This window comes from Lipophrys pholis (assembly GCF_963383615.2).
Source record: "Lipophrys pholis genome assembly, chromosome: 2".
Lineage (NCBI taxonomy): Eukaryota > Metazoa > Chordata > Actinopteri > Blenniiformes > Blenniidae > Lipophrys > Lipophrys pholis.
The window spans coordinates 21,504,972-21,530,846 of record NC_137636.1 but is presented as its reverse complement, the minus strand read 5'-3'; the positions used below and the strand labels follow the sequence as shown (position 1 = coordinate 21,530,846).

Sequence of the window (25,875 nt, the reverse complement as noted above, 5' to 3'; positions counted from 1 at the left end):
ATTAAAGAATTGAAGACACCGCTCGTCCTCTCTTGTCTACCTACTGCTGATGTTGATGATGTGCTGTAATATGTAATACTCGCTGGCAGGAGCACAACTACCTACTTTCAGAGACCCCCCCCCCCCCCCCCCCCCCCCCCCCCCCCCGCACCTCTCCATTTTTATCTCCTTGTCTTCGGATCACAACAGCATTCAAATGAAAAATCTTGTGCACCAGCACTGGGGGCATGCGCTGGAGAGCCTCTAGTGTGTCTGTGCTTGGAAGGTGAAGGAGCGGAGGGGCGCTTAATCAGTGACGTGCCTCTGCTATTGATTGGATCAATTCCACATGCACAAACAGCTGCTAAATACAGAAAATGCAGGACTCAAAATATTTGTCCCATTGCTGCGGTGCCCCTATGTGCCGCATATAGTGCATACCCCCTTTTTGCACCCCCTGCTCGCCGGGTTGTATCGGGGAGCTTTGAGGAGCACCCCATGCATCGGACCCAATAATGGCATTGGTGCATCCCGAATGTTTAGGATGATTTTCTATGATGTTCAAAATGTTCTAAATCAAATCAAGACTCTCTTGACAAGACAACAAAAATGAGTGTATCCGCAAAACTTTCCTTCACTTTTGGGGGTCCGTTTACATGACACCGCTGGTTGGATCCACTGCATCCATGACTTTTTTATACCGGCACCCAAGGTGGAACATTTCTTTCACGGTCACGGTTCCCTCTGCAGAGACTGCCCAAGGCTATGGAGCACTGTTTCATTTCACAAACAAGCAACAGCACTCTCCCGTGGCCCGGTATACTAACTACATTGTTGTCAGTGCGTCCGCTGCTGCAGTGGAAACGCAACACTATTTTTTTTTCGGACTTGCTGTTTTTACATGAAACGTTGTTGTGTTAACGGGGCCCAAGTCACACTCACCTGTGGTCCTGCCACGTTCTCAAACACTATCGGTGTGTACACGGCTTCAAACTCTGGTCCGTTATCATTCACATCCAGCAGTGGAAGCTGAACCGTTGCGCTGCCAGATAAAGGTGGAACACCGTGATCAGTGGCGATGATGACCAGATGATGCTGCGATGTCTTCTCCCGATCTAAAGGCCGAGCCACCGACAGCACTCCCGACTGATCGATAGTGAATAGGCCTTCAGAGTCCGACTCCTCGGATAAACTGTAGGTGATGTCACGGTTCTGGCCCGAGTCTGAGTCACTGGCTACCAAACGGGCCACACTGGTTCCCACACTGATGTCCTCGGGGAGCGGAGCGAGTGACAGGAAGTGTGGGATGAAGACTGGAGCGTGATCATTATAGTCTTCGACCTCCACCACACAGTGCAGGAGGCTGGAGAAGTCCAAGTCTTCCACCTGGGAAGAGAATGATGTGTTAAAGGCGATATAGGAAAGACGAAAAGCTAAACATGAAGAATGTTGTTGGAATAGAACAGGGGAATAGAAGTTCAGTGGACAATAAACATCATTTAAATATTTCCTGTTTCCATCTATAACAGACCAGGGTATTCTGCAGCCCACGAGCCAAATGTGGCCATTGAGATCAGTGTACACCAAAAGGTGTCAAATGTCTGGCCCGTGGGCCAGAACTGTCTCTCCAGAACCGAGCCGCAGGATGAACTTGTGTTGACATTGTATGTATCAATGTATTAATTTGACCACTAGGGGCACACTTATGTGGGGAGTCATATTGGAAATGTAAATTGTGTAATAAAAATCTATTGTAATCTGTAAATTGTGAAGCACTTGGTGAACTGAGACAGATAAACAGTTATTTTATTCATTCACATGTTTAGTTAAGGAGAGTTCATAAAATTTGAATTTCTTAATAATATATTTATACTTTCTTGCACGAAAACAAAAACACATATTTAGAGTTGTAGACTTTTATAGATTATAATGCTCTTATTTACTGGTCTGGCCCACATTGACTTGCGCTATATGTGGCCCTGAAGTGAAATGAGTTTGACACCCCTGGTGTACATGGTGCATGAAATACAAATGCTTTGCTTTATTTGGGAACTCTGTAGCTTTGATTTATGAAACACAAAACCATTCAAGCACTTGAATAGTCCAAACAGTTTATCAGTGGACAAAGTGCTAATTTATGTACAAAGTGCTCATAGTGACAATGGTAAACAAATCAGGGGTAAACGCATAAATCAAATAAGGAATGAGCTCTATCAAAATAACAAACAAAAATCACCCTAGTCCAACTTACCTAACAAACCAAAACAGCAAAATACACACAAAGTCTTGCCTCCCTGTCTAAAATAAACAAGAGAAAAAAGTTTAACTTAAAGTCACAGCTCATTCCACTCCAAGCACACGATACTTGCTCTATGCCGGGTGAGAAACACGGAAAGGTGGCCACGCCACGCCACGCCACGCCACGCCACGCCACGCCACGCCACAGCATGCCGCGCCCCTCTGACCCACTCTGCCACTGGCAACATCGTCTTTCCCTCCACAAGTACCGATATAATTGGTGGATTCGGCCATTCAGGTCTTTGGGACGGCACAGCCTTAGATACATACCGTAATTTTTGGACTGTAAGAAGCAACTTTTTTCACACTCTTTGAACCCTGCGACTTATATAATGACGCAGCTACTTTATGGATTTTTCCGGGTTAACGGGGCTTCATGCCGCCACATTCTACTTCTGCATGTAAATACATGCTATTTTGAGTGCCTCTGCTTCTCCAGACCTTTGCCCTAAAAGTGATATTTCTGCTCTTCGTGACCTCGTCTTGTGCTGCTTTCCATCGTCCAGAACTCCAGCAGCTGACGACCGTGATTGTCCCCCCCCCCAGACAGATTTGCAGGAATTAATGAAAATATGAGCAATCCCCATATTCCCCCAGTGAAATTCCTGCCCTGTTACAACGTGGACACCCGCGGCTTATAGTCAAGCCTATATAAGTCCTTTTTTTTAAATTTTTTTTTTATTTTGCAGGCGCCGCTTATATTTAGGTGCGTGCAATAGTCCGGAAAATACGGTACTTAATCGGCACATCATGGAGAAGCACACAGAAAAGACACAGAAACAACCACAGTCATAACAAACATCTGTATCCATATTGACACAGAATTTCTAGCTGTACCAGCCAATGTGGTCAAAGTTTCTAATGCGGCCATTTTGGAAAATTCATTTCGCACCGAGGCTCAAGAGGGTTCTTCAACATATCAGCTGCCAGTTTGTGACATTCAGTGTGATCCTATTAGGTTGCTTTAGGTCAGGTTTTTGAAAGATTGGAGCCCGATTTTCTTCTGAATTCAACACAGTTACAGTACCGGAGGCAGTAAAGCAACCCCACTGTGTTCCTTACCGTAGGTCTTTACATTGATATACTGCAGCAGCAGAGACCTGTGCATCTGGAAACAATCTTTACCCCTTCATGTAGAAAAATCCACTTGATAAATTGGGTGCACTGAAAATCAAGGGGCAGTGGGGCCTTAGGGCAGGGGTGTCAAACATCAGGGCCAGAACCAGTCTGCAGGAGGCTCCAATCCAGCCAAACCACCAAGGTAATTGTAAAAATTTTTAAGAAAACACAGCCTTTTTTATTAAACAGTTTTCTTAAGAGTAGCGACACAACACAACACTGAGACCCGAGCTGAAATATTGGTGATACTGCCATGAAAGATAGCAACCTGGCTGCTATCAAACTGGCCTTAAAGCCATTGGGTCAGGGGGTGGTTGTAAAAACCTCCAAAATGCAACAGTGACGGGAGAAGTTTTTTAGACATTCGTTTGCTTCAGTGAAAAAATAGACATTTTCATCACGTATACTCTGCACCACAACAAAGAAAAAAGTTAAATTTGGTAGGTTATTCTGGTACAAATTTACCAGTACACACCACTCTAGCTGAAATGGGGCTGCATGTGGATCCTGAACTAAAATGTTTGATACCCCTGGTTTAAAGACAAATGTTCTTGTTAGTGTCAGAAAATGTTTTGTAAGGTTCCGTTTTTGAGTTGAACAATGAGCCAAAGCTCAGAGCCAGAAGCACAAAAGACGGACTGTTTTAAAAATGGCCTTAAATGAATCCTGACTATAAACCAGAGTGTTAGAAAAAAACATCAGAAAGGAGCAAAAAGCTCCTAGAGGGACAGGAGAGACGTTTAGAAGCTTTGTGACTACATAGTAGAAAAAGGTACAAGACATTTCTCAGTGTTAATTTTCTTTTCATATTTTTTCTTTCACTCAACAAAATGTTTCCTTCTTAGTTTTATTCAGTACTCCTCTGTACTTCAAGGTTGTTTTTCACTGTATGTTGCACCACAAGGTTACATTAAAATTGGTTTTATTCTAAGATTGTAGTTATTTTCAGACGTAATTGTTTGTTTTTTGTAAAAATATCAACATTTTCATCACATGCGCTCTGCACCACAACAAAGAAAACTTTAAAGTTTAAATTTAAAACATATCACGACACTATTTTAATTGTCAAGATGACATTTTAGCTGTATGCGGCCCCTGAACTGAAATGTGTTTGCCACCCCTGACCTAGAGGTTTGAGAAACAGACTTGGAATCAGGAGTTCACAGGGTTGATTTCCACAGGTCAAGTCACCACTGTGATTCCGTGAGCAAGACCTTTGACCTCCATCAGCGCCACAGAATGCTTTAATAGAATAGACTAGAATAGACTAGAATAGACTAGAATAGACTAGAATAGACTAGAATAGACTAGAATAGAATAGAATAGAAATACGCACTTGACCCCAAGGGGGCAATTCTTTTTTTTTTTTTTTTTTGGGCTGTATCCTAGAAAAGTAAAGAGTAAAATGCAGAAGAATGATTTTTTTCCCCAAGGGGTTTTATAAAGTATAATTTATTCTGTCTTCTTAAAACATACCTTTACTATGTCACAAAATAGAAAAATTAATCAACACATCATGAAATCGCATCGTACCTCAAGGTTTCCAAAGCACTCTACAATTTTTCATCCAAATACTTTCTCAAAGCAGATTGTAGGTTTCCACCAAAAGGGGGGGTTGGGACACACATACAATAGCCTTGTTAATGCTACATATATTATTTACAGTTATCACACTGATCCAAATACTTTCCAACTGTTATTAGATTAAACCAGCCTTAGCAGCTCTATCTAGACAGTAACATGATTTTCAAGCAGGAACATGAATTAACAAAGAAGCAACAACAAAAGAAGAACATGATTTGATAGTTGAACGAATGAGAGCAGAAAACAAGAAACATCAGCAACACATCTCATTGATGAGGAGTGGAAATATGTGTGTGTGTGTGTGTGTGTGTGTGTGGTTTGTCCACTGGGTGTGGGTGGAACTGGTGTAGGGTGCCTGTAGCGACACCCCATATAGCTAAGCCCAAGCCAGAAAGCACCAGACGGAGAATGCAGAGAAGAAGGATAAAGGGAGCAGGGCCCCAGGCATCAACCCAAGCCGCCAGGCCGAGACCAGGCGGAACAGGGCCCCCGGGCCGAGAATCCCCACAAACCCGGCGGCGAAGCCCGCAGCACCCCCGGGGGCCAGTCCCCCACCGCCACCGCCCCAACCCGGCAGGGCAGTGAAGGCCCCAGCCGGCACGCCCCGGACCAAGATGCATACCAGAGACTCAATCACTCGCACTCCCACCACACTGAGTGTGACTGATCGACCAGCATCCACGTACCTTCAGCGTCAGGTTGAATCTCTGCTCACTGTGCCGCTCGTAGTCCAGACGTTTCTTGAGCCGCAGAGTGCCACGCTGCTCCTGCTTGTGACTGACCATGAAGAACTTCTGCTCCTGGTCTCCAGCCACAACGCTGAAGGTCAGCTGGGCATTTTCTCCAGTGTCTCTGTCCTCCGCAGCCAGCTCCAGGACCTGAGATCAAGCAGTCGGATGTTGTGAATAGAGTCTGCATCACTTAGGGAGTCAAATTCTTCTGAGAGATACACTGAACGACTGAAGCTGTGGCTCACTTTTGCTATATTTTCATTTTTTTCCTTTCACTAGATTGTTAGACGGTGCACAGATGGCATGTTGATCCACACTGGAGCTACTTTAAGATGGACCATAAGTAGGACTTCAGTAGTTTCCAGTCCTTGAAGGTCAAAGATTATCATGATGTTGTCGTGCTTTGTTGTGCATCATCTCTCTTGCGAGAAACCCAATGATTCGTAAACAACCACCACAAAAGGCTAAGCTTACAGGTGAAATTTGCAAATTTTCCAAAAATAGTGTAAGAATCTGTTTCCATGACAAAGATGAGAAGTAAAAATGGATAGTCTTTGCGTGTTTGTTTCAGAAAAGTTTTTGTTTCAGAAAAAAGAAAACGAATGAATGAGTGTTATTTTTGTAGATAAAATGATGAAACTCTGGCTGAGTTGGTCGAGCCCCCAACTTGCCGTGTCCTTTGTCAAGATAATGAACCCCAATTTTATCCCAATAGTGTGTGAATATTTGCACCAATGCCATTGTGAGTGTGTGAATGTTCGTGTCCGTGCTAAACCGGTGTGGCAATGCACAACGAAGCCACTAAAGACCCACCTCTGCATTTGGCTCTGCGTTCTCAGAGATCCTGGCCAGGCACGAGTGATCCACGAATCTTGGAGCGTGATCGTTCACGTCTTTAATGTGAACGGTGACGGTTCCAGTTCCTGTCATACCTCCCCCATCTCTGGCCTCCACTAACAAGAGGTAGGACTCCACCTGCTCTCTGTCAAGACCCCCCATGCCCACCGTGATGGTCCCTGTGGTGGGGTTGATGGTGAACATCTCTGTGAAGGTGGGCACTCCTCCCACCTCCATGTTGGTGCCATCTAGAATACCGACCATCCTGTACGAGAGCACCGCGTTCTGCCCCACGGCGGAGTCGTCCAGGTCGGTCGCCGTCATCTCCATCACGGACGTCCCCACCATCGAGTTCTCTGTCACATCCCCGTGGCAGCTGGGGGCGCAGGTGAAGACGGGCGCGTTGTCGTTGATGTCCCACACATTGATGATAACGTCCGTGAAGCCCGTCAAACCTTCACCACCCTCATCTGTAGCCAGGACTACGAAACGCCAAACGGCACGCTCCTCCCGGTCCAGAGTCCGCTGGGCATAGATCTTTCCAGTGACCTCATCAATTATGAATTCGCTCTCGGCACCCTGGCCGTGAAGGGAGTAACGCAGGGCCTCCTGGTCAGCATCCTTATCTGGGTCAGACGCCGTTACCTGCAACAGGGAAACACAGAAGCTAATGACTGGCGTTTATTTCTCCTAACTAATTAACCATATATGTGAAAACAATTATGAGCTGTCAAGTAGGTAAATACAGTCGTTTCAAACTCAACCTTCACCTCTTCTGCCTTTCTTCTTCCATCTGCTCCTTCTCACTCATCCAAAACACATTAGCAGTAATTACGCCCTCGGCAGGCCGATGGCCTTTCAACTTAACTAAAGAATTGCAGAGTGATGGGGAGCTGGAGTTGACTGAAAGCATGTTCTCTCATATGAAGAGAGGTGAAGCAGCAGGCGTACTATGAATAAGTCCTGTCTCAGATGATATAGACTGTGTTAATGACAAAGACATGTATTTTTAATGTAGAACAGTAATTCTCAATGCTGGCCCTGGGGGAGCACCGCCCTGCATGTTTTATGTCAGCCTTACACTAAAGGACTTTTCATGAATTTCACCTCAATCTGTCGGAATAAAATTAGGTTTCGAGAGAGATGTGTTACTACATGAAGACAGGCTTTTTGTATCAATACATTTAGCATTAATGTGGTTATTACTATTTAGTTGTGGGTTACGCAAACATGTCACAAGCAATACGGTGGGATCTTCTTTTATTTTTTTTAATTTTGAGCAAGAAAGCAGAAGAAGCAAACTTAAAATACTGACACCATGGCTCTGACTGACAAGCACTCTCAGTGACATGTACTTAGATATTGTGTACTTATTTAATAAGTAGCTTTACTTGTTACTTGATAGTGGTTATGTGTATCTTATTTGATGTAGGATACAGCAAGGCAACAACTATTTATTAATGAAAGAATGATGATGGAGAAGTTAGCAACAAACCAGCCTGTCTAACAGAGATGTCAAACATAAGGCCCGTGGATCAAAATAAGCCTGCAAGAGGCCCCAATACGGCCAAACCGCCAAGTAAATGTTAAAGATTTCAAATAAAATATTGATTTATATTTCTTGAGAGTAGCAGCTGAGATCTCGTGACGCTGACGTGAAAGCTAGCAACCCGGTTGCTATCAAACTAGCCTCAAAGCCATGCTGTCAGGGGGAGTTTGTAAAAACACACAGAGTGCAACAGCTAGAGAAGTTTTATGAACATTTCACTGTATTGTGCAACAGAAGGTTTCATTAAATTTGGCCTCATGTTGAGACTAGAGCGATAGCGAATTTTTTGGTTTTGTGAAAATATCGACATTATCATCACATATACCCTGCGCCACCTCAAAGAACTGTTAAAGTTTTTAATTCAAGCTTTATTACGGTACTATTTATTGATAATTTTGACTAAAGCTTAAGGTCATAGCTGCCTCAGCAAACTTGACAAGTGTTTTCACAAGCTTAACAGTAACTGTGGTAAATTTTGTAATAGTAGGTCACTAGTGTGCTGCGTGGCATTACAGTAATAGTGTGTGATGATTGGGAGGGAGGCGGTAGCCCCCAGCTGCTTTGTTACGTGTTCACTTTTTCAGCCGTTCCTCTTATTTGTGACTTAAAATCATCTCCAAAGACAATGTGTGACATTTCAGCGTGGTGTCAAACGACAGAAGCACGAGGCGAGGCGAAGCGAGAAGCAGGTCTTGTTTCAAGCTGTCAGGTGACAAATGTCCAGGTGCTGCTTTCTTCCAGGAATCTGTCGACTTTATCCAGATCAGGCTCAGATTAATTCCAAGAGGTGCTTGAAAATTTTTCCGTTTTCCGAAACAGACGACTAAAATCTGCATTGTTGTACCTTATAATGAAAGTTGACACGTTGGCCTCATTTGTTGTTGTTTTTACCTGCTCTATTTTCAGCCTCTTTTTCTACTTTATATCTGAAAGAAGCTAAACCCTCATGGCTAAATACAGTCTTAAACCAGGTCTAAATACAGTGTTAAACCAGGTCTAAATACAGTCTTAAACCAGGTGTAAATACAGTCTAAAAATCAGGTCTAAATAGAGCCCAAAACCAGGTCTGAGTGCAGTCTAAAACCAGGTCTAAATACAGCTTAAGACCAGGTCTAAAACCAGGTCTAAAAAGTCTAAAACCAGGTCTAAAGGCATTACAAATACAGTCTAAAGCAAATTGAAATCATGTCTAATAACAGTTTTAAACCAGGTCCAAAAACAGTCTAAACCAGATCTAAACACAGTCTAAAACCAGATCTAAATACAGTTTGAAACCAGGTCTAATATAATGCCTAAATACAGTGCAGAAATAGTTTGTTCTGCTGTGAACAGATTTCATCAATCAATCGTTAAAGATCTCGGATTTTAAGATGGGATTCATTTCCTTGAAGGGTTGAACAAGCAATATGTGAAGTAGTCAGATCATTAAAAAAGAAAAAAAACAATGAAAACCTGAAGTTGTATCATGTAGATTAGACGTGGGCATCGTGTGGCCCTTTAGCTCTGCTTGAAAATGAGTGGCCCATCCCTGATGTAGATTGAAGTTGGTTGGAGTGTACCTGTAAGACAAACACCGGTGATCCGTCCAGCTCCTCAGTCACACTGCCGTAGTACTCGTTGACAGTGAACACTGGAGCCTCGTCGTTCTTGTTCACCACGTTCACCGTCACTGTGGTGTAATCCTCCCACTTCCCATCTGAAGCCAGGACGTGGAGCTTGTACCTGAGAGAAAATGTCATTAAGAACACGCAAAATAAACATTCTTTCCTATATTAACTTCATGGAAACAGTCCAAGACATACATTGGAAGATCTACATATGCCAGCAATTCAATATTTAGTCCTCGAAGCTGATGTGTCTCAAGAAGAAAAATGTCAAGTACAAGATGTGAGTGACATTGACAAAGGTCTGGCTGTGGTGGCTAGAAAACAGTTTTAACTATGCAGCTCTGGGGGGGGGGCAACCCTGAGCTGTAGTAATCAGAACATACCAAAACCCAGTGAGAAGAAATAAAACCAGTGAACCTGCAACAAGGTCATAGGCATCCGAGGAACACTGACACATTACATGCGTGTAGGCTGGGTTATGTGGATTGATCCAGCAGAAAATCTACTGTAGTGCTGTAGATGCAGTTCAGGCAGCAGAAAAGAACTTGGTCTGCAGGGCTGCACACTTTGAGGTCGCTTTGCACACAGAATCTAGCTGAACATGACGTGATCGGATGAATCACTCCATCACCAAAAGACCAGGATGATGTTGTCGATCAGTATGCCTTTGTCTTGCATGCTTTAAATATTTACCTCCCTTCATGCAACTGAGTCTAATGTCATCATCAAGCTCACAGGCGAGCTCAACAAGGAGCTCTTCTGTCATGGTGCACGTGACAGGAGAGTCAAGAGACAAAAATGAGTGACAGGGAAGTCTTGACTCTTGCCATCATGAAGATGTTTCTTTGACACCCATAAGGGGGCAAACATCCCTCCTTGCAACGGACTAGCAAATGTGTGCAGCAAGTAAAACTTGTTCTAGTGTGTACTTGACCTTGAAATGATCCGGACATCAATAAAGCACACCTACCACAACCTACTGGATCAAGGACCTGGTGTTCACAACTTTCTATCAGATATTACAATAATTGCATTCTGGGAGCAAAGACTTGACCTCGCTGGTCAAGTCTTTGACCAGCGAGTTTGTAACATCAAACATTTCAAGTAAAATATATTTTCTGTCTCAAAGGATCATCACCTGAGTGTGTGCTCACCGTTTGTTTTGTTCATAATCCAGAGGCTGGGCGATAAAGATGGTGCCGACTTCTGGTTCCACATCAAACACTCCTCCTGTGTTTCCTGATGTGATCTGATAGCGCAGCTTCGCATTTCCACCTACAGACCAGGGTGACACGAGGGAGCGCCAATGAATTTCGGATACTGACAAAGCACTGTATGATTAAGTGTTTTTGGAGCAGTGGTGAAAACGTGGCTGATTCTCTCTCCAGAATGTGCATGATGGCTGCATTGAAGGTCCCAAAGAGCCCATTTTATTGTGTTTGCACCATCAGGCTGCTCAGGCTCTTACAACAGAATTAGATACGGAGATTAGATATGAGGGAGAGTCTTTAAACATGCCGGGTTTGTCTTTAACACACAAGATCTTAAAGGAAATAATGCGTATAGCAAAAAATGTAATTCAAAATGATATTGAAATGAATTTTGCTTGGAATAATGCAGAGCAATTTGCAATAATTAAATACATGTACTAATTTTACACGATTTCTAAAGTGGGGGTAAACAAACAAAGAAACATTTATGATTTAAGGTCCCATTTGCACAATGTTTTAAGGTGAAAATAGAAAACTTTAGTTGCGTGCTGAGTTTCCTCTTACATGACAACAGTGCTGAGAGTCACTGAAAACCTTAACATTTTGAAAACGGCTCCCCTGGTGGAACTTTTTCAAAACACTGCAATACCATCTCCCTGAAGATGGCGGAAACGCTGCGGCGGTGCATGCGCACCACGGCCGTAGTAAATAGTTCAAATGAGACCCCGTTTGTCACAAACCAGATCGATGTTCACAAGCTAAACCAAATAAGTGATTAAAACCTCAAAATCAAAGAGGCTTACTGACTAAAAACTAAAAACTGACTAAAACAGTGAAACAGTGAAATGGAGCTGCCGCTACATAAACTGGCTTTAGCAGCCAAAATACTGCCTGTGTTCAGTCTGTTCCACTGACCGCGCGCCACCCCCTTGCCAGAGGACGTGGGCACAAGAACCCGACCCAGTGCTTGACTTTGCTGTGAAGGTGGAGACTTGCGGCGGTGTGTATTAGCGTCAAATAAAAAAAAAAAGGAAAGAAAGAAAGAAAAAGGTACATTTGAAGCAGCAGCAGCGAGGACTTAGGAATGGTGGCCGGCCACTCAGCAGTTTATAACAACGTTTTATTGAAAGCACTTTGGTTAAAAGTTAATACTCAGTTTATGACAAAGTTTTACTGAAAGGTTTTCTTACAGTATATGTGGCAGTGCCATAAAATAAGTAATTTTGAATGTCAGTACATCACAATGTAGGAATGTTGTTCAAAAAACATCTGTAGGAAAAATAAAAAAAATAAATGTGTACTGGCCTAAGTACTCGCTATCAGTATCGATGAGTACCCAAATGCAAGGACTCATACACTACAAATACATTTGCATGTGGCAATGCAACAGTGATTCTAGTTGAAAATTGACCCACAGGTACCTGGGAGCCTGTAGAACAAGAATGTGGTGCAGTTTGCTGAGAATTTGATTTCCGATGAATTTCTGATACAATAAACTTGTACAGTACTGTTGTTGTGATTCATGCTTGCAGCTGAGGTGTACTTGAACACACCATGAAGCTCCCGTCGGCTTCTGACTGCTTTGCGCGACATAAACAGGCATTCTTAGTTTAAACCGCTGATGGCGTTACTCCAGTTCTCAGACCGGCAGCACGGCGACACACGTTCTTCTAGTGCTTGGCGAGCAAACGTAAAGTGAACCTGAAAGTAAACTGGAATCAAGCAAAGCTGTGGACCTAAGACTGCAACTTCACACAATGTAAACCATTTAACTGGTGTGGAAACATCCTGCAAAACGTGTAAAGTTGAGAACGTCTCTTAGAAAAAAAGCCTCTGCTGCTTTCACATAGATAAACCTTCCCTGTAGGATTCACTCTGATTGGCTGTCTTCCCAACTTGACCCGCATTGAGAAGAGCTCTGATTGGATGTCTTGTCCGTTCGTCCTGTCCTATCGTGTTCGTCTGGTTTTGAGTCAGTTATATTTCATTGCAATCTTTGTTTTCAGTATTTTTCGCGATAGTCTTAGTCAACGAAATTTACACCGATACAAAGAAGGCTGGTAAAACTAGATGGAAAGGAGATTGGAGAAATTTGGGATTACAGCCTAATTGTGTTGGTAAAGCACGCACGGTGTGGGACGATAGAACACAGAATACACATAAAATACCACACAAGATTTAAGTTTTTTTAGGACAGTGGGATATTTGTGAGACATTTCAAGTTACGACTGTTGAAAGAAAATTGCGTTTGACGTTCAAATGATCAGCAGTTGTGTGTAAAGGCCCACGGGTGTGAAGTAGACAAAGAAAGTTCCAGCTTAAGACCCAAGGCATTAAAACCTGTGATTTCAAATGAAAACATTAATTAACCCTCAGACCCTTAAACTTGGAAAAAAAAAAAAAAAAACATGTTAAAATTCAAACTGTGAATAAAGTATTTGGCTCTGGTAATGTCATCTGTTAGAATTAACCCTTCGGTGAAGCACCATCGATTGCTTTGTATTGATATGTCATAAAAAATATTCACAGTCAATCAGTGCAAGGTCGTGTGAAAAAAGAGGATAAACACAGTAGCTTCAGCTCGTTCTTGTCTTTCTTTTTTCCCACCTCCGCACTTTTAACATCATCCCCATTCACGAAGCAGCATCCGGCACTCTTTGAAACTGAATGTGTGTTTCGCCATGAAATGTTTTCGTGAGGTTCTGTCCTGAAGAAGCCTCATTGTGCAGCGGAGAATAGCACCAATGCAAGCTATTGATCTGCTGCCTTTCATTGCAGGTACTGTCATATCTACAGAATAAATTGCTTGCAGGAGTCTACAGATGGGAATGAGTCACAAGTGTTTACACTGACAACAGAAGCGGTGAGATTGACAGAATAATCAATCGGGCTGCTTCCTGCAACACGCGGCGTTAAGCTAGATATCTAAGTGTGAAAAGTATAAAAATTGGTAAATATTTTGTGATTTATGGCTTAAACTGTGTCTAAATGAGTAAAATATCTCTAAATATCTCTCACTGTTACAGCAAAGAATGCTCAACAGGCCCACCATATATCATAAACCTCTGTGAAACAGAAATGCATGTGTTATTGTATTTGGTGCTATATAAATAAAGTTGAATTGAATTATTAATCCGATTCACAGAGTGGGAGGCAAAGCAGAAAAACACATCAGACAGAGTCGGAGCGTTTTCTACAAGTTGGTGTTTCCTGTTTCCTCGGAGACGGAGCGTTTTCAAATAGTTGCATTTTCTGTGATCCTGAGCGCCACTGTCGTGTAAACAGACACCCAAAACAAAACTATATACGATTATTAATGTTGAATGGTGGGATAGTCCATTGTTTTAGGTAGGCCTAAATCTGTTAAGGCCTTCGTCTATCTACCAAATGGCTTCTTTTTCCCCCTCCAAGCAATTTTATGAAAGTCGATCAAATGCTGATCAACAAAATGTTCCCCCTCAATGCAATCACTGCTAAAGCCACGGTCTGCATCTCAATCACCGCTGCATCTTCCGGGGAGAGCAGAAACCTCTGAAGACGCGCTGAGATTCAGAACTTATTAGCAAGATGAAAGTCAAGGAAGGAGAGAGGAGAATGCTCTAATCCAGATCGTTTTGTACCGTCCATCTGTTTTCATTTTAAATGAGACATCAGGGGATATATGCAATTGCATCCCTTCTTTTCATTCTCACTTCTTCTCTCTTGCTCTTGCTCTCTCTCTCTAGTTGTATGAATCTCTTAAGTATTTAGAAAAACCGCCGAAACCCAGAGGGGAAAAGAAAGAACATGGGGAGTAATACAGCAGTTAGAATAAACAAACAAATGGAGGGAAAATTAATGTTTTTTTTTTCCCAGTAGTGCAAAGCTTGAAACGCTTTCATCTCCCTCGGTACTGAACTTTACTGAAACCAGAGTGAGGAGGCATCAGAGCAGGGAGGGGAGTAAACCACACACACACACACACACACACACACACACACACACACACACACACACACACACACACACACACACACACACACACACACACACACACACACACACACACACACACACACACACACACCTCAAACATAAAGTTTACAGCTCGGCTTTTGTCACGAGTGCACGACCGATGCGATAATGTGTTTGATATGAGGAAAAAGAACAGAAACAGAAGCTCTAATAAGTTAAAAAGGAATTTTGCAAATAAAAGTCATAACGAGCCAGCCGAGGAAATGAGCTTGGATGTTAGGTTGCTGGAAGGAATGCACCGCTGCTGATATCGATACCAGTGTCGGGCTTCAGGTATTGTAGGAAGATAAGCTACAATCTGTTGGATGTTGTTCAGAGAAAACAGATGAAGGAAATAAAGACAGCATAAGAAGTCACAGCAAAACGGCTGCAAACTACAAAACTAGGGATGCACCGATACCGGTATTAGGTCTGATAGTACTTGTCCCCGACACAATCCGGCGAGTATTACGTGACGCCATCCATCACCAACGTCAGTAGCAGGTAGATGGGAGAAGGGGAGCGATGTCGGCAGTTTGGAGATTTTTTAATATTAAGGATAATGACAAAGGTAAAGACAGACTGTAAATTATGTTCTGACAAAATATCAAGAGGAGGAGAAAGAACTGTGTTTTCAGTGTCTCATTGTATTGATCATTTTAGGTTATACTGATTGGCACTGAACAAAAATATGTATATTTACATATTTTCATGGTATATTAAAAACTGATAAAACACAATGATGTTTTTTTTTTTTTTTTTTTTTACTTGTTCTTCTAATACTTTCATAATGTGACTCAAACCACTATAAAGTAATTTTGGCTTTCAAAGCACAACATCATCTTTCATTTGATGTGCAACCAAAACTAAACAAACAAAGACACACTGTGGCTTCTTAACATCTCAGTAGGTGATGATGACCTTACTTTGGACTCCTGCTGGCTGGGGTAAAATGAGACATAACATTTGTAAGCAGGAATACGGATTAGGCCGAGCTTCCTTATTCATTGAACCTTTAGTAAGATGCAGTAAGAACGCCACCTCACCGCACTCACATGGTGAGAGTTGGCTGACTTGAAGTACGACGACAGCCCAAAATGTTGACACCGTTTTTAACCCAGTGCTGACAGTCAACCCCCTCCTTGTTTCACACTGAGGAGTTCCTTCGTATTCCCAGGTGAACCATAACGCGCTCCGAACGAGGGGAATTTCATCCGAGTCCAGGGCATAAAGTGATAGTGTAATTGATTGTGTAAAAGGGGGAAATTAAACAATTCTGTCTGGATTAAAATGTTATCAAAGGCAGTTAAGATTAAAATCACTGGAATGGTGAGGGGAAGGGAAAAAAAAATAAAAAATCGACCAACACATGACTTCACCTTCGTTTAACATCTTCACACTTCACAAAGTGGAATCACCCGTCCGATGAGTTTACAGTTAAAGCTGCTGGTGACGTCGTACTGTTTGAAATCTCGAGAGACAGCAAAGCTACGGCAGGTTGGCTTTTAGCTTTGTGGACATTTAAAATATACCTACAATAAATCTAAAATGCTTTTTGCTGTCACTTGACTGCAGAATGTCCCTGAAACTATAGTTTGATTGTTGCAGACACCAGCTAGCTGCTCGAAAATGCTAAAATGAGCGCCAGCTTAAACACATTGTTTTTACATTTTTGTTTCAGGAAACGTTCATAATTTACACGGCAATGTTTTGAAAACAATGTCAATTAACACAAAAACGGCAAAACCAATGTAGTTAGCATGTTGGGCCACTAGCAGGTGATGCTGTTTGCTTTTGTAATGAAGCCACACACACATGCAGCAGAGACCAATCCGCTCTACCGATTACCAATGGGAGTACACGGACATTATTATGGACAGATGTCCGTTAGATCGTTATTACCGTGACTGTCATCTATAAAACCACCAAGTCCCAGGAGAAGATGAACTGGGAGTCATGACACTCTGGAGGAAACACTGTTCTGATTGTCCAGCTGCTGAGCACGTGCACAACTACTTGTTACTCCGGCCGTGGTAGACGGCATTTCAGCAAACTTTACCACTGTTTCCATGGCGACGGAGTCGGCCCATTTTCAAAAACTTGGAAGCAGTTTTCAAAAAGTTTCACTCAAGTCTATTAAAGTGCACCACTGAAAGAGGGGTTTCATATAATGTTTTTTTTTTTTTTCTTCTTCTCCACAGCAGATCCAAAAATACACTGTTAGGTTTTCAAAAAGCCACAAATATTGTGGTGACAAAAAGCATATTGCTCACTGACGTTTCAAAAAAAGAGAGACGGATCAATGACAAAACATCCAAAGAGTAAATTCAGAAACTCAAAGTTGGACTGGAAAACAGTTTAATTGAAAATACTACCAGTTTGCAATTGAATTGTAGCTGCAAAGCAAAACAAAAGAAAAAAAACAAAACATTTTCAAGGACATCCACCGGCTGGAGTCGGCTTCTTCAGGAAAGCTCAACCGTGAGAAAAGCTTCAAGAAAAGGGTTTTCAAGCCAAAAGTTGTGAAAGCAGAAATTTGAAAGCTGAATCGCTTTTTTCTTTGCCTTACATTGAAGGCTTGTATTAAATTTAATTTTGGGTTGTAATTTTTTTACACTGGCTGGATCAGACATATGGTGGTACTCTTCATAACTCCATGACATGTTTCATAGTGCTCTACACTTTCTTCTCTCAAAGCAAAAGCAAGTCAGACAAAAGCAGTGAAGGCGGATTCATTCGCTGAAACAGATCTCACACTCGAATGATGAGAATCTCAACGGCCCCACCGTCAGTCCTTTTTGAATGCAATGTTAACACAACATATCCACGTGAAAACGCTAAACTTTGGTTTAAGTTTTGTGGGTCCGTTCCAACCCCTAACCCCAGAGCACAGTGTGTCATTAAGTATTTGGTTGGAGCTCCTTTCGCCCTGTTCAGATGTTTCTAAAGTCCAGGTTGCTTCGATAGACGCCTCTGGAGTTTCTTTTCTTCTTGTCAATATCCCAGAGACTCTCTACGGTCAGGCCAGGTTGCTTGTCGATCAAGCACAGTGATAGAATGGTCCTTAAAAGCAGGTACTGGTGGGTTCAGCAGTGTAGACAGGTAGTAAGTCCTGCCTTGTCATTGAGGTTTTGAGGTTTTTGGTCTTTTTCTCTCCACAAGGGTTGCCTCTGAAATAATGAAGTTAATCATAATGATCAGGCCTGACACAACTGCAGAAACATGAATTTTATGGAGCGCACATCTACGTCATGGTAATGAATTAATATTACAAAAACCAAACGCACTCGCACGGAGGAAACGGCCTTAAAACAAGTTGAAGGAAAATATAAACTAAAAGAAGAGCGGTGAGGAAGCTCCGCCTGAAACGTTTCTGTCATTATAAAGTAAAACTGAATGGTCGCTGTGCCGGTGCCTGTCAGTTTATATCGTCCGGTGAATTCCTTTTGTATAATCTCCCGAAGTCCCGAAGTTGTTTAACCTAACAAGTCAGCAATTTTCTGGCTTTGGCAACTGTGTTGCTTTTAGCCTGGTTGATGTGTTTTAATACTTCATATTTTCAGAGAATAACTGCTCCTCTATGGTAAGGTAAGCTGTTCTGCAAGGTTTCTACTTGTGTGATTTGTCAGATGCTGCAAACTGCCCCTTTCAAGTGCACGTGCACACTGAGCCTGAAGGCAAACCTCAGGGTTAAACTACCGAGTTGTTAACCTGCTTCGAGTTTAACGCTCATCAGGATCGTGCATGTCTGGGTGAGTCAACAGAGAGATATCTTGGATACGTTTATCACGGGTCGTCCTACAGGCCCCGGGTAGATGGCTGTGTTGACTTTGAACTTGATAAAGATGGAGTGAAGCAAGAGCAGCAGATAACATGGCTCCTGTAGAAACTTCTCAGCGGACCTCAGCTCGGATTCGAAACCACTCCAATCCTCCCCCAGACTCTGGGACCTTGATTCCCAAAACGAAATGAAAAATATACTCTCATCTGAAAAGAGGTGCCGTAGTTGTCGCCCAGGCCTAGGATATATCTCTGTGTGGTTCCACCTGAAGCATTAACTCCAGTTGTAGTCCAGTTTGTTTTTCTTCAACCAATTTTTTTTTTCTGCCAACTCAACTCTGAACAACCAGCTGCTTCTTTGTGCAGCGTGTCAATGTCTTCGGTACCATTTTAAAATGGTCACTTTTCTCCATGATTCAGTCTATTGAGAGTCCATTTAAAGACTTAGGAAACTGCAGACCATCCTGCAACTCTTCAATGATATTCTAATTCATTGAGATCCACCTGTACATGGCTCCAAATGCATCCATCAGCATAAATTAAAGTAAATTCTTGCACCAACATATGGGCCCTCTATATAATTAGAGGTAGAAATGTACAGGCATGGTCTTTTGGCTTGGTTTTTAGTAAAACTGTACATCAGATGAAGTCAGGCACTAAAACAAGCAGGTTCACAAGCTGTGACCGAATAACTGGACACCAGCACACTGCATGAGCTACATATACTTATCAGTTAACAGAAATGTCACTGTCTTCAAATGCTGCTTGAGACATGTCCCAGAAGAAAAAGGAAACACGAGCAATAAGAGCATCTCCAGTGTAAGCACCCTGAATTGCTTTCTGACAATTGAGCACTCATCAATGTAACACCAGCGAAAAAACACCAAACACAAACCAAAACCGTGGCCCAAAAACTGAGGTTCAGTCCAAACATTGGACTTCCTGTACTATTGCACCCTTAGTAATTACAATATTTAGATCCCATCCTTTCACAGTAAGCCACCCACCTTCATCCCCGTCGTTGGCGCTGACTGTGAGAATTGCAAAGCCGATGTCAGCGTCCTCGTCCACGTCGACCTCGTAGGACGTCTGAGCAAACACGGGCTTGTTATCGTTCACATCACTGATGAAAACACGAACGTAGGCCGTGTCTGAAAAGAGAACGCAGAAAAATACAAAGAATTAAAAACATGCGGTTGGTCTTATTCTGTCAACATGAACATCTGTCTTCATCTGCTTTTGGGTGGCAACAGTTTAGTCACTTTTGTTTGGCGCGCATGCACGCACGCACGCACGCACGCACGCACGCACGCACGCACGCACGCACGCACGCACGCACGCACACACACACACACACACACACCCCCGGAAGGGAAAGCAGACGTTTCCTCGTGCAATCAAAACCCAAAATAATCTCCTTTTTTCTGTTGTTTACTACTTTTTTTTATTACATCTGTCATCTGTCTGGGCTATTTAAAACAGTTTTACCATTAAACTCAGCAGCTTCCCCTTTACGTCAGCAACCAACCACGGGCTGGAGTGCCGTACAATGCACCCTGAGGGCATTAGTGTATGGCTCGGTAGTTGAGCACCCTAACATGCTACACTTGCTTTGATATCCGTATCAAAACGAGCGTAATTTGCAACACAGCTTTGAGATGAGATCAATTATTCAAAGGAAGGGTGGATGAGCTCGGTATACAGTTCGTGGCACAGATAGTGAGCTAACGCAGGCCTCGGAGCGAGAACAAAAACAAGTCGCAGATGCCGGCGCATCCTCGCACGTGTTAGGAATCTGTCGGCGGAGGGGAGAGGCGGAGGGTGAAAGTGGAGAGACAGATGCAGCAGCCGTCCCCTCGTCCTCCCTCGTCCTCTCTAATGATGCCCGCTCAGCCATGTTTTCACACTTCCACAGACATGCATGCGTCATGTACCTCGTGTGCACCCCACACAACAGCCTGAGTAGCGCCGCTCTCCGCTGAAAAACAGCGAGTCAACAAGGTTATTTTTGTGGCCACTCGACAACACAGAGCTGTCTGGAGTCGGCACGGTCCCCTGATCTTTGGCAAGTGTGTGCATGAACAACAGTGTGTCTTCCTCTCGATTCCTTACTTCACCCAAAACGCTTATTTATGGCAGATGTGTACAAAAGTGCCTCTGGAAATTGAAATCTCAAGAAATGTCCATGTTTTCCCATCATATTTTGAGTCAAAGTCTTCTCTTTATTTATGTATTTTTGTAGTGATGCATGTGTACTGTAGGCTGTCGACTGAGGGACTGAGCTCACCATGTGCCGCCACAAGCTCCAGCTCACTGTTAATGAGCGTATCAGTGATGCTTTAATCATGTTTAGCATGTAGCATCACTGGTGCGTGATCTCTGAAACGCTTTAGCATGTAGCATGTAGCATGGCTCGGACTAAAAGCCTCCTGATCCACTGAGCAGTTAAACTGCTGAGCAATATCGGGCTAACTCTGCTCGTCCAAGAGTCCCTTCTGATTAAGTTGCTGGTGTTGTACCAACTATCTTTCTCCTTCTCTTGATATTTTGCCAGAACCTTATTTTCAGTCTGTCTTACTTTTGTCATTCTCAGTAATATCAATGAATCTCCCAACTGTGGACATCACTCATCCTTTCTTGTCTATCTGCTGCTGACGTTGAAGAAAATATGTTGAAAAAACACAACTTTACAATTATGGTTAGGTCTGAGGTTGTTCAAAAGATTTGATGCAGCAGAAGTGTTAAACAGTATTGAGATAATGTAATTTTTGAACACTTTCTATGTTCTTTTAAAGGACTGGAGGCATTTTTTCAATCTGGGAAACTTTATTTCTTCATACGTGGACATTGCATGCGGCGTTCCTCAGGGGTCAGTACTGGGTCCAAAACTCTTCATCTTCTATATGAATGGCATCTGCCAAGATTCATACATTTTAAATTTGGTTTTATTTACAGTTGACACAGGTATTTCTTGTTAAAGAGACTAACTGCAGTCCTAAAAAGAACCTTTTGCACCTCATTTTTGAAGTGTAAATATTTTTTGTAAAAAAAACAAAAAGTCTGGTTTATAAATCAAATAAACATGTTTTATTTTTTGGATAACCTTTCTGAAGTCTTCGTTAATGTCCACCAACTCGCACATTTGCAGAACATATACTTACTACGGCCGTGATGCGCAGTAGCAGCATTTCAGGAAGGTTGGGTTTTACCCAGTTTGCATGGAGAGGGAGTAGTATTTTGAAAAAGATGTGTTTTTCGACCCACATATAAGATGTCCCAGGATATATCACTGTTGGTAGCAACGGGCAGTTTCCTAGATCTGCTTTACTGTATATCTGATGATTCTTTTTATCTCTGGTTTTCTTTGACGTGCAAATGTGATTTTGATGACTTCAGAGCAGGTACAGTAATCCTCAGAGTAATGATCTTCCTCTGCAAAAAAGACAAGAAGCACTAAATGATGACAAATCATTGACTTTTACTTCATTTCGATCAGTATCAGAGTTTTCTGCATCATGTTAGAGACAAAACTGTAAATGACTTCAACTGTTTTCACCTTGCTAACAGGCCTACATATCGGATTACGCACACGCCTGCTTCTCCTCCAGGTTGCAGGTGAAAATCCAAAAGGCTTTGTCACTGCACTTGTTTTTCAAGCACAGCTCCATCAGAACTGGCAGAGATCATGAAAGTGAGCGCTTGCACTCTGATTTATGGCTCCGGCTGTGTTTCATTTCATGCCCCGGCTCAGTTTTCTCTAACATAATTTACAGTTTCCATCCACCTTCTGAAGCCCACATGACACCGTCGCCTCCGTCGATTCTTATCACGCTGCACCTCGGGAGTCTGGGCTAATTTTTCATCCCTACATTTGATACACACACACTTATGAACTCCTTCTTATCGGATGCCAAGAGATTTAATATGATTCTTGATTGAAATCAGAACAGCTTGATTAGCTCCTCCCACTTTTTGCAACTCTAAATTGCCCCGTCAACCATCCTTCCACAATCTCATTTAGTATTTGTGTTGCAGGGGAAAAATAATAACATAAAAAAAACAATGCACCCTCCCAGGCTCCCCGCAGTATCTGCTCTGCTTAATATTTCACTTCTGTTTACGTTGCCACGAATGTCACAGTGAGGCAAACCAAGAAAGACGATCAGTTAATGATCTATGATTGCATTTATTAAAAATATATCCTGCTCTGGTTCTCTGCTTTCCACCTCTCTCCATCCACCAATCTGTCTCAACATCTGCTCGTTCCTCCACATTCCAGCAGAGCATGTACAGAGAGAGAGAGAGAGAGAGAGAGAGAGAGAGATGGAGGGAGGGAGGGAGGGAGGGGAACTTTAGTCCCTCTGACAGAGAGAGATGAGCAGATGCGAGAAAAAAACTGAAAAAAAGGGGTAAAAAGAGGATTATCGCTGCCTTCAATAAAGATTTGGAGCTTCCAATGAAGTCTAAAGAGCAGCTGTCTGCACTGCGCGTTCTCTTTTTCAGTCTGCCGCCAACATCAGTGTACAAAAGTCGGAACATGAGGTGGGAAAAATAAGTCTTTAATTTGGACACTTTGGATAACAATAAGAATTGTTCAGGACGCAACCATAATCAATAGAAAAAAATGTTAATGAGCTGTGCTAATACAATAAATTGAAATACAACTAAAATAAAAAAAATATTATTTCAAAGGAGCCATTATTATAAATTTGAAAACAGAGACTATGTGTAGATACTTTAAATATTAAGTTATCAATAATGTTACTTATCAAATTACTCAAACAGAAAGGGAAACTACACTTGGTAGATTTGTGATTAGGATCAAAAAAATCATAAATTTTAACAGCAACTAACAATATTCTTGACAAGCTGTAATGTAAATCAATACAAAACAAAAAAGTATTGACTCCAATCAGGCCGTCAAACAAGATTAAATAGAGTCTTCTGCTAATATTCATCTCAAATCCAAAACAAAGTACTAATGCAAATACTAAGCAAAGACCGAAAATAATGTGTATAAAAACAATGCCAACAAGACGCTAATGCTAAAATTGCTAATAATACGAGCTTGTCTCTGTTAACATCATTATAAATTTTACAAAATGGTAATTGGAGGGCAATAGGTGTAGACATATGACCCTTAAACAGTATCAATAACATAGTGGTTAACTTAATGCTGAATTATTTTTTCAGTCAGCATCTATCATAAGTGCAGAATTAGTACAGTAAAATATGGTAGTATTGATTTAGTAGGACGCTTTATGACCATGAAATACTAATCAAAGAAATCACAATGAGCGTTTTTAACCGTTTTCCGACTCTCAATACACAACACAACAATGTTTTGAAGTGAAGACAAAAAAACTTGAGTAAACGAGGCTTCAGTTTGTGTTATTAAATGAATAACAGACTGTCCTATTGCCCTTTTTATCAAATTGTGCTCTCATCCATCCAAAGTGGACTCTGTGCTGGTAATGAATATTGAAGCTGCCTTCCTTTAACAAAGAAAAAGGAAGTTGTCCCTCTGTCACTTGTGGTTGCAGCGACAATGCATTTCATGTTAAAAATAACACTTCTTAGCAGTATTACATCCCAGCATCAATACGCCATAAAGTGTGTGTACATCTTTTCTAACGATCTGCTTGTAAGTGCAACATCAAGTATAAAAGCCCGAAATCCTCCACCATCTGCAGCAGTGCTCTTAAAGTAGCTCTTTCATCTGATATCAATCTTCCAATGAAGCTTTTAATTTTCTCTGGAGCTCAGAAGCAGTGATGTGATGGACCACACAAGCTTACAAAAGCAAGGAGCCGAACATCAGATTGCCTCCATGTGGGGCATTTCATGACCGATTTCCATAATCAGGGCCTGAGATCACCACACGGGCTGATTGGACGGCTCTAAACACACACAGCAATCAGCCCGTGGAGCCGTGGAAACGTCTCGTCTGGAGCGGTGACTCATTACTCCAGTCTGATGGGGCAAAGCCGGTCTGGCATAATTATGTCAGGAGAGTACGCCACGCCTGAGCGAACGGGGCCAGCTGCATGCTGGAGGACGCCCTGGACTCCTCACACGGAATGAGGGGGTCTGAATGCTGCAGTACACACTCAGAGAAAAGGCCAACGTGGGCTTCCAACTATGGAGCTTTTTAATAGCCTGGATCTCCCAAAAAAGTTGAGACGAAGGTCCATTTGACTGGTGATCCAAACTGAAGCAGAGTCCAGTCCACTCACCAGTCAAATGGACCACTTTCCCAAATTAATCTGGGATTTAAATTGTCCAAAGTTGGAGGCCTACGTTTGCCTTTATTGTGCGTCCAATCACCAGTCAAACAATGGCTTGATCACATGACCAAAGTCAGGTGATGAGGAAGGAATTCACCTTGAGTAAGTATCTATTTAGTTTGAAATTATTTCACATTGGGAGGTCACAACCAAAAATAATATTGGACTTTATTTTAGCTCAGTACTTGTTGTTAAAGAAAACCCTCGTATTGTTAAATTTCATTTGCAGATTTTCACATCGGGAGGGGCTTGAGGGGAACAACTTCAGCCCTGCACTGCTACAACAAACGTTTTCCTAAGAAGTTTGTTCCCTCCTTTCTTCTTTTTGTTTTCCCTCATGAATATCTTGAGCGAGTATTTTGTACATTCGAAAGAGAGCAGAAGAAACGTGCACCAGCATTTCACCTGCGACTACGCCTGCTGAGTCTGAAGCCCCGTTTTAACACGGAAAATTTTTGTTGCATTTCCAGCAGTGCTTGGAGCCACTGAAAACGCAACTTCTTGAAAATGGCTTACGAGGTGGAACTTTTTGAAAATGCTCCGTCCCCATGGAAACGGGGGGGAAAAGGCACATTTTCGTTGTGCACATGCTCAGTAGGACAATAAGAACAATGTTTCCTCCAGTTTGTCAGCACTCCCAGTCCATATTCCCAGTCCTCCTCCTCTTCAACTTTTTTGACCAAAAAAGATTTTTCTACCAAATCAAATTTAACTGGAGCCGCCAAACACATTTAACCTTTAAAATGAGGCTTTATGCTCTTAAAGTTTCGGATATGGTACACGGTAAATATTTCGTTATATTTTCAGCTGTTTATGTACCAGATTTTAGCAGTTTCAAACTTCTTTTCCAGCATTTGTCTTAGACAATTTTGAAAGTTTTGCTAACCCTAACCCAGTCCT

At 42.2% G+C, this 25,875-nt stretch overlaps 1 protein-coding gene across 1 annotated transcript in view; it reads right to left on the bottom strand.

Moving 5' to 3' along the window:
- The window catches only part of LOC308106697 (neural-cadherin), a gene marked incomplete at its 3' end in the record, with an annotated part of 401,833 nt that overhangs the window by 162,716 nt on the left and 213,242 nt on the right, over positions 1–25,875 (bottom strand). The window contains 6 exon segments of the mRNA XM_080458585.1: positions 922–1,365; positions 5,667–5,858; positions 6,525–7,193; positions 9,657–9,819; positions 10,859–10,979; positions 19,696–19,839. Coding sequence (XP_080314711.1) covers positions 922–1,365; positions 5,667–5,858; positions 6,525–7,193; positions 9,657–9,819; positions 10,859–10,979; positions 19,696–19,839 — 1,733 coding nt within the window.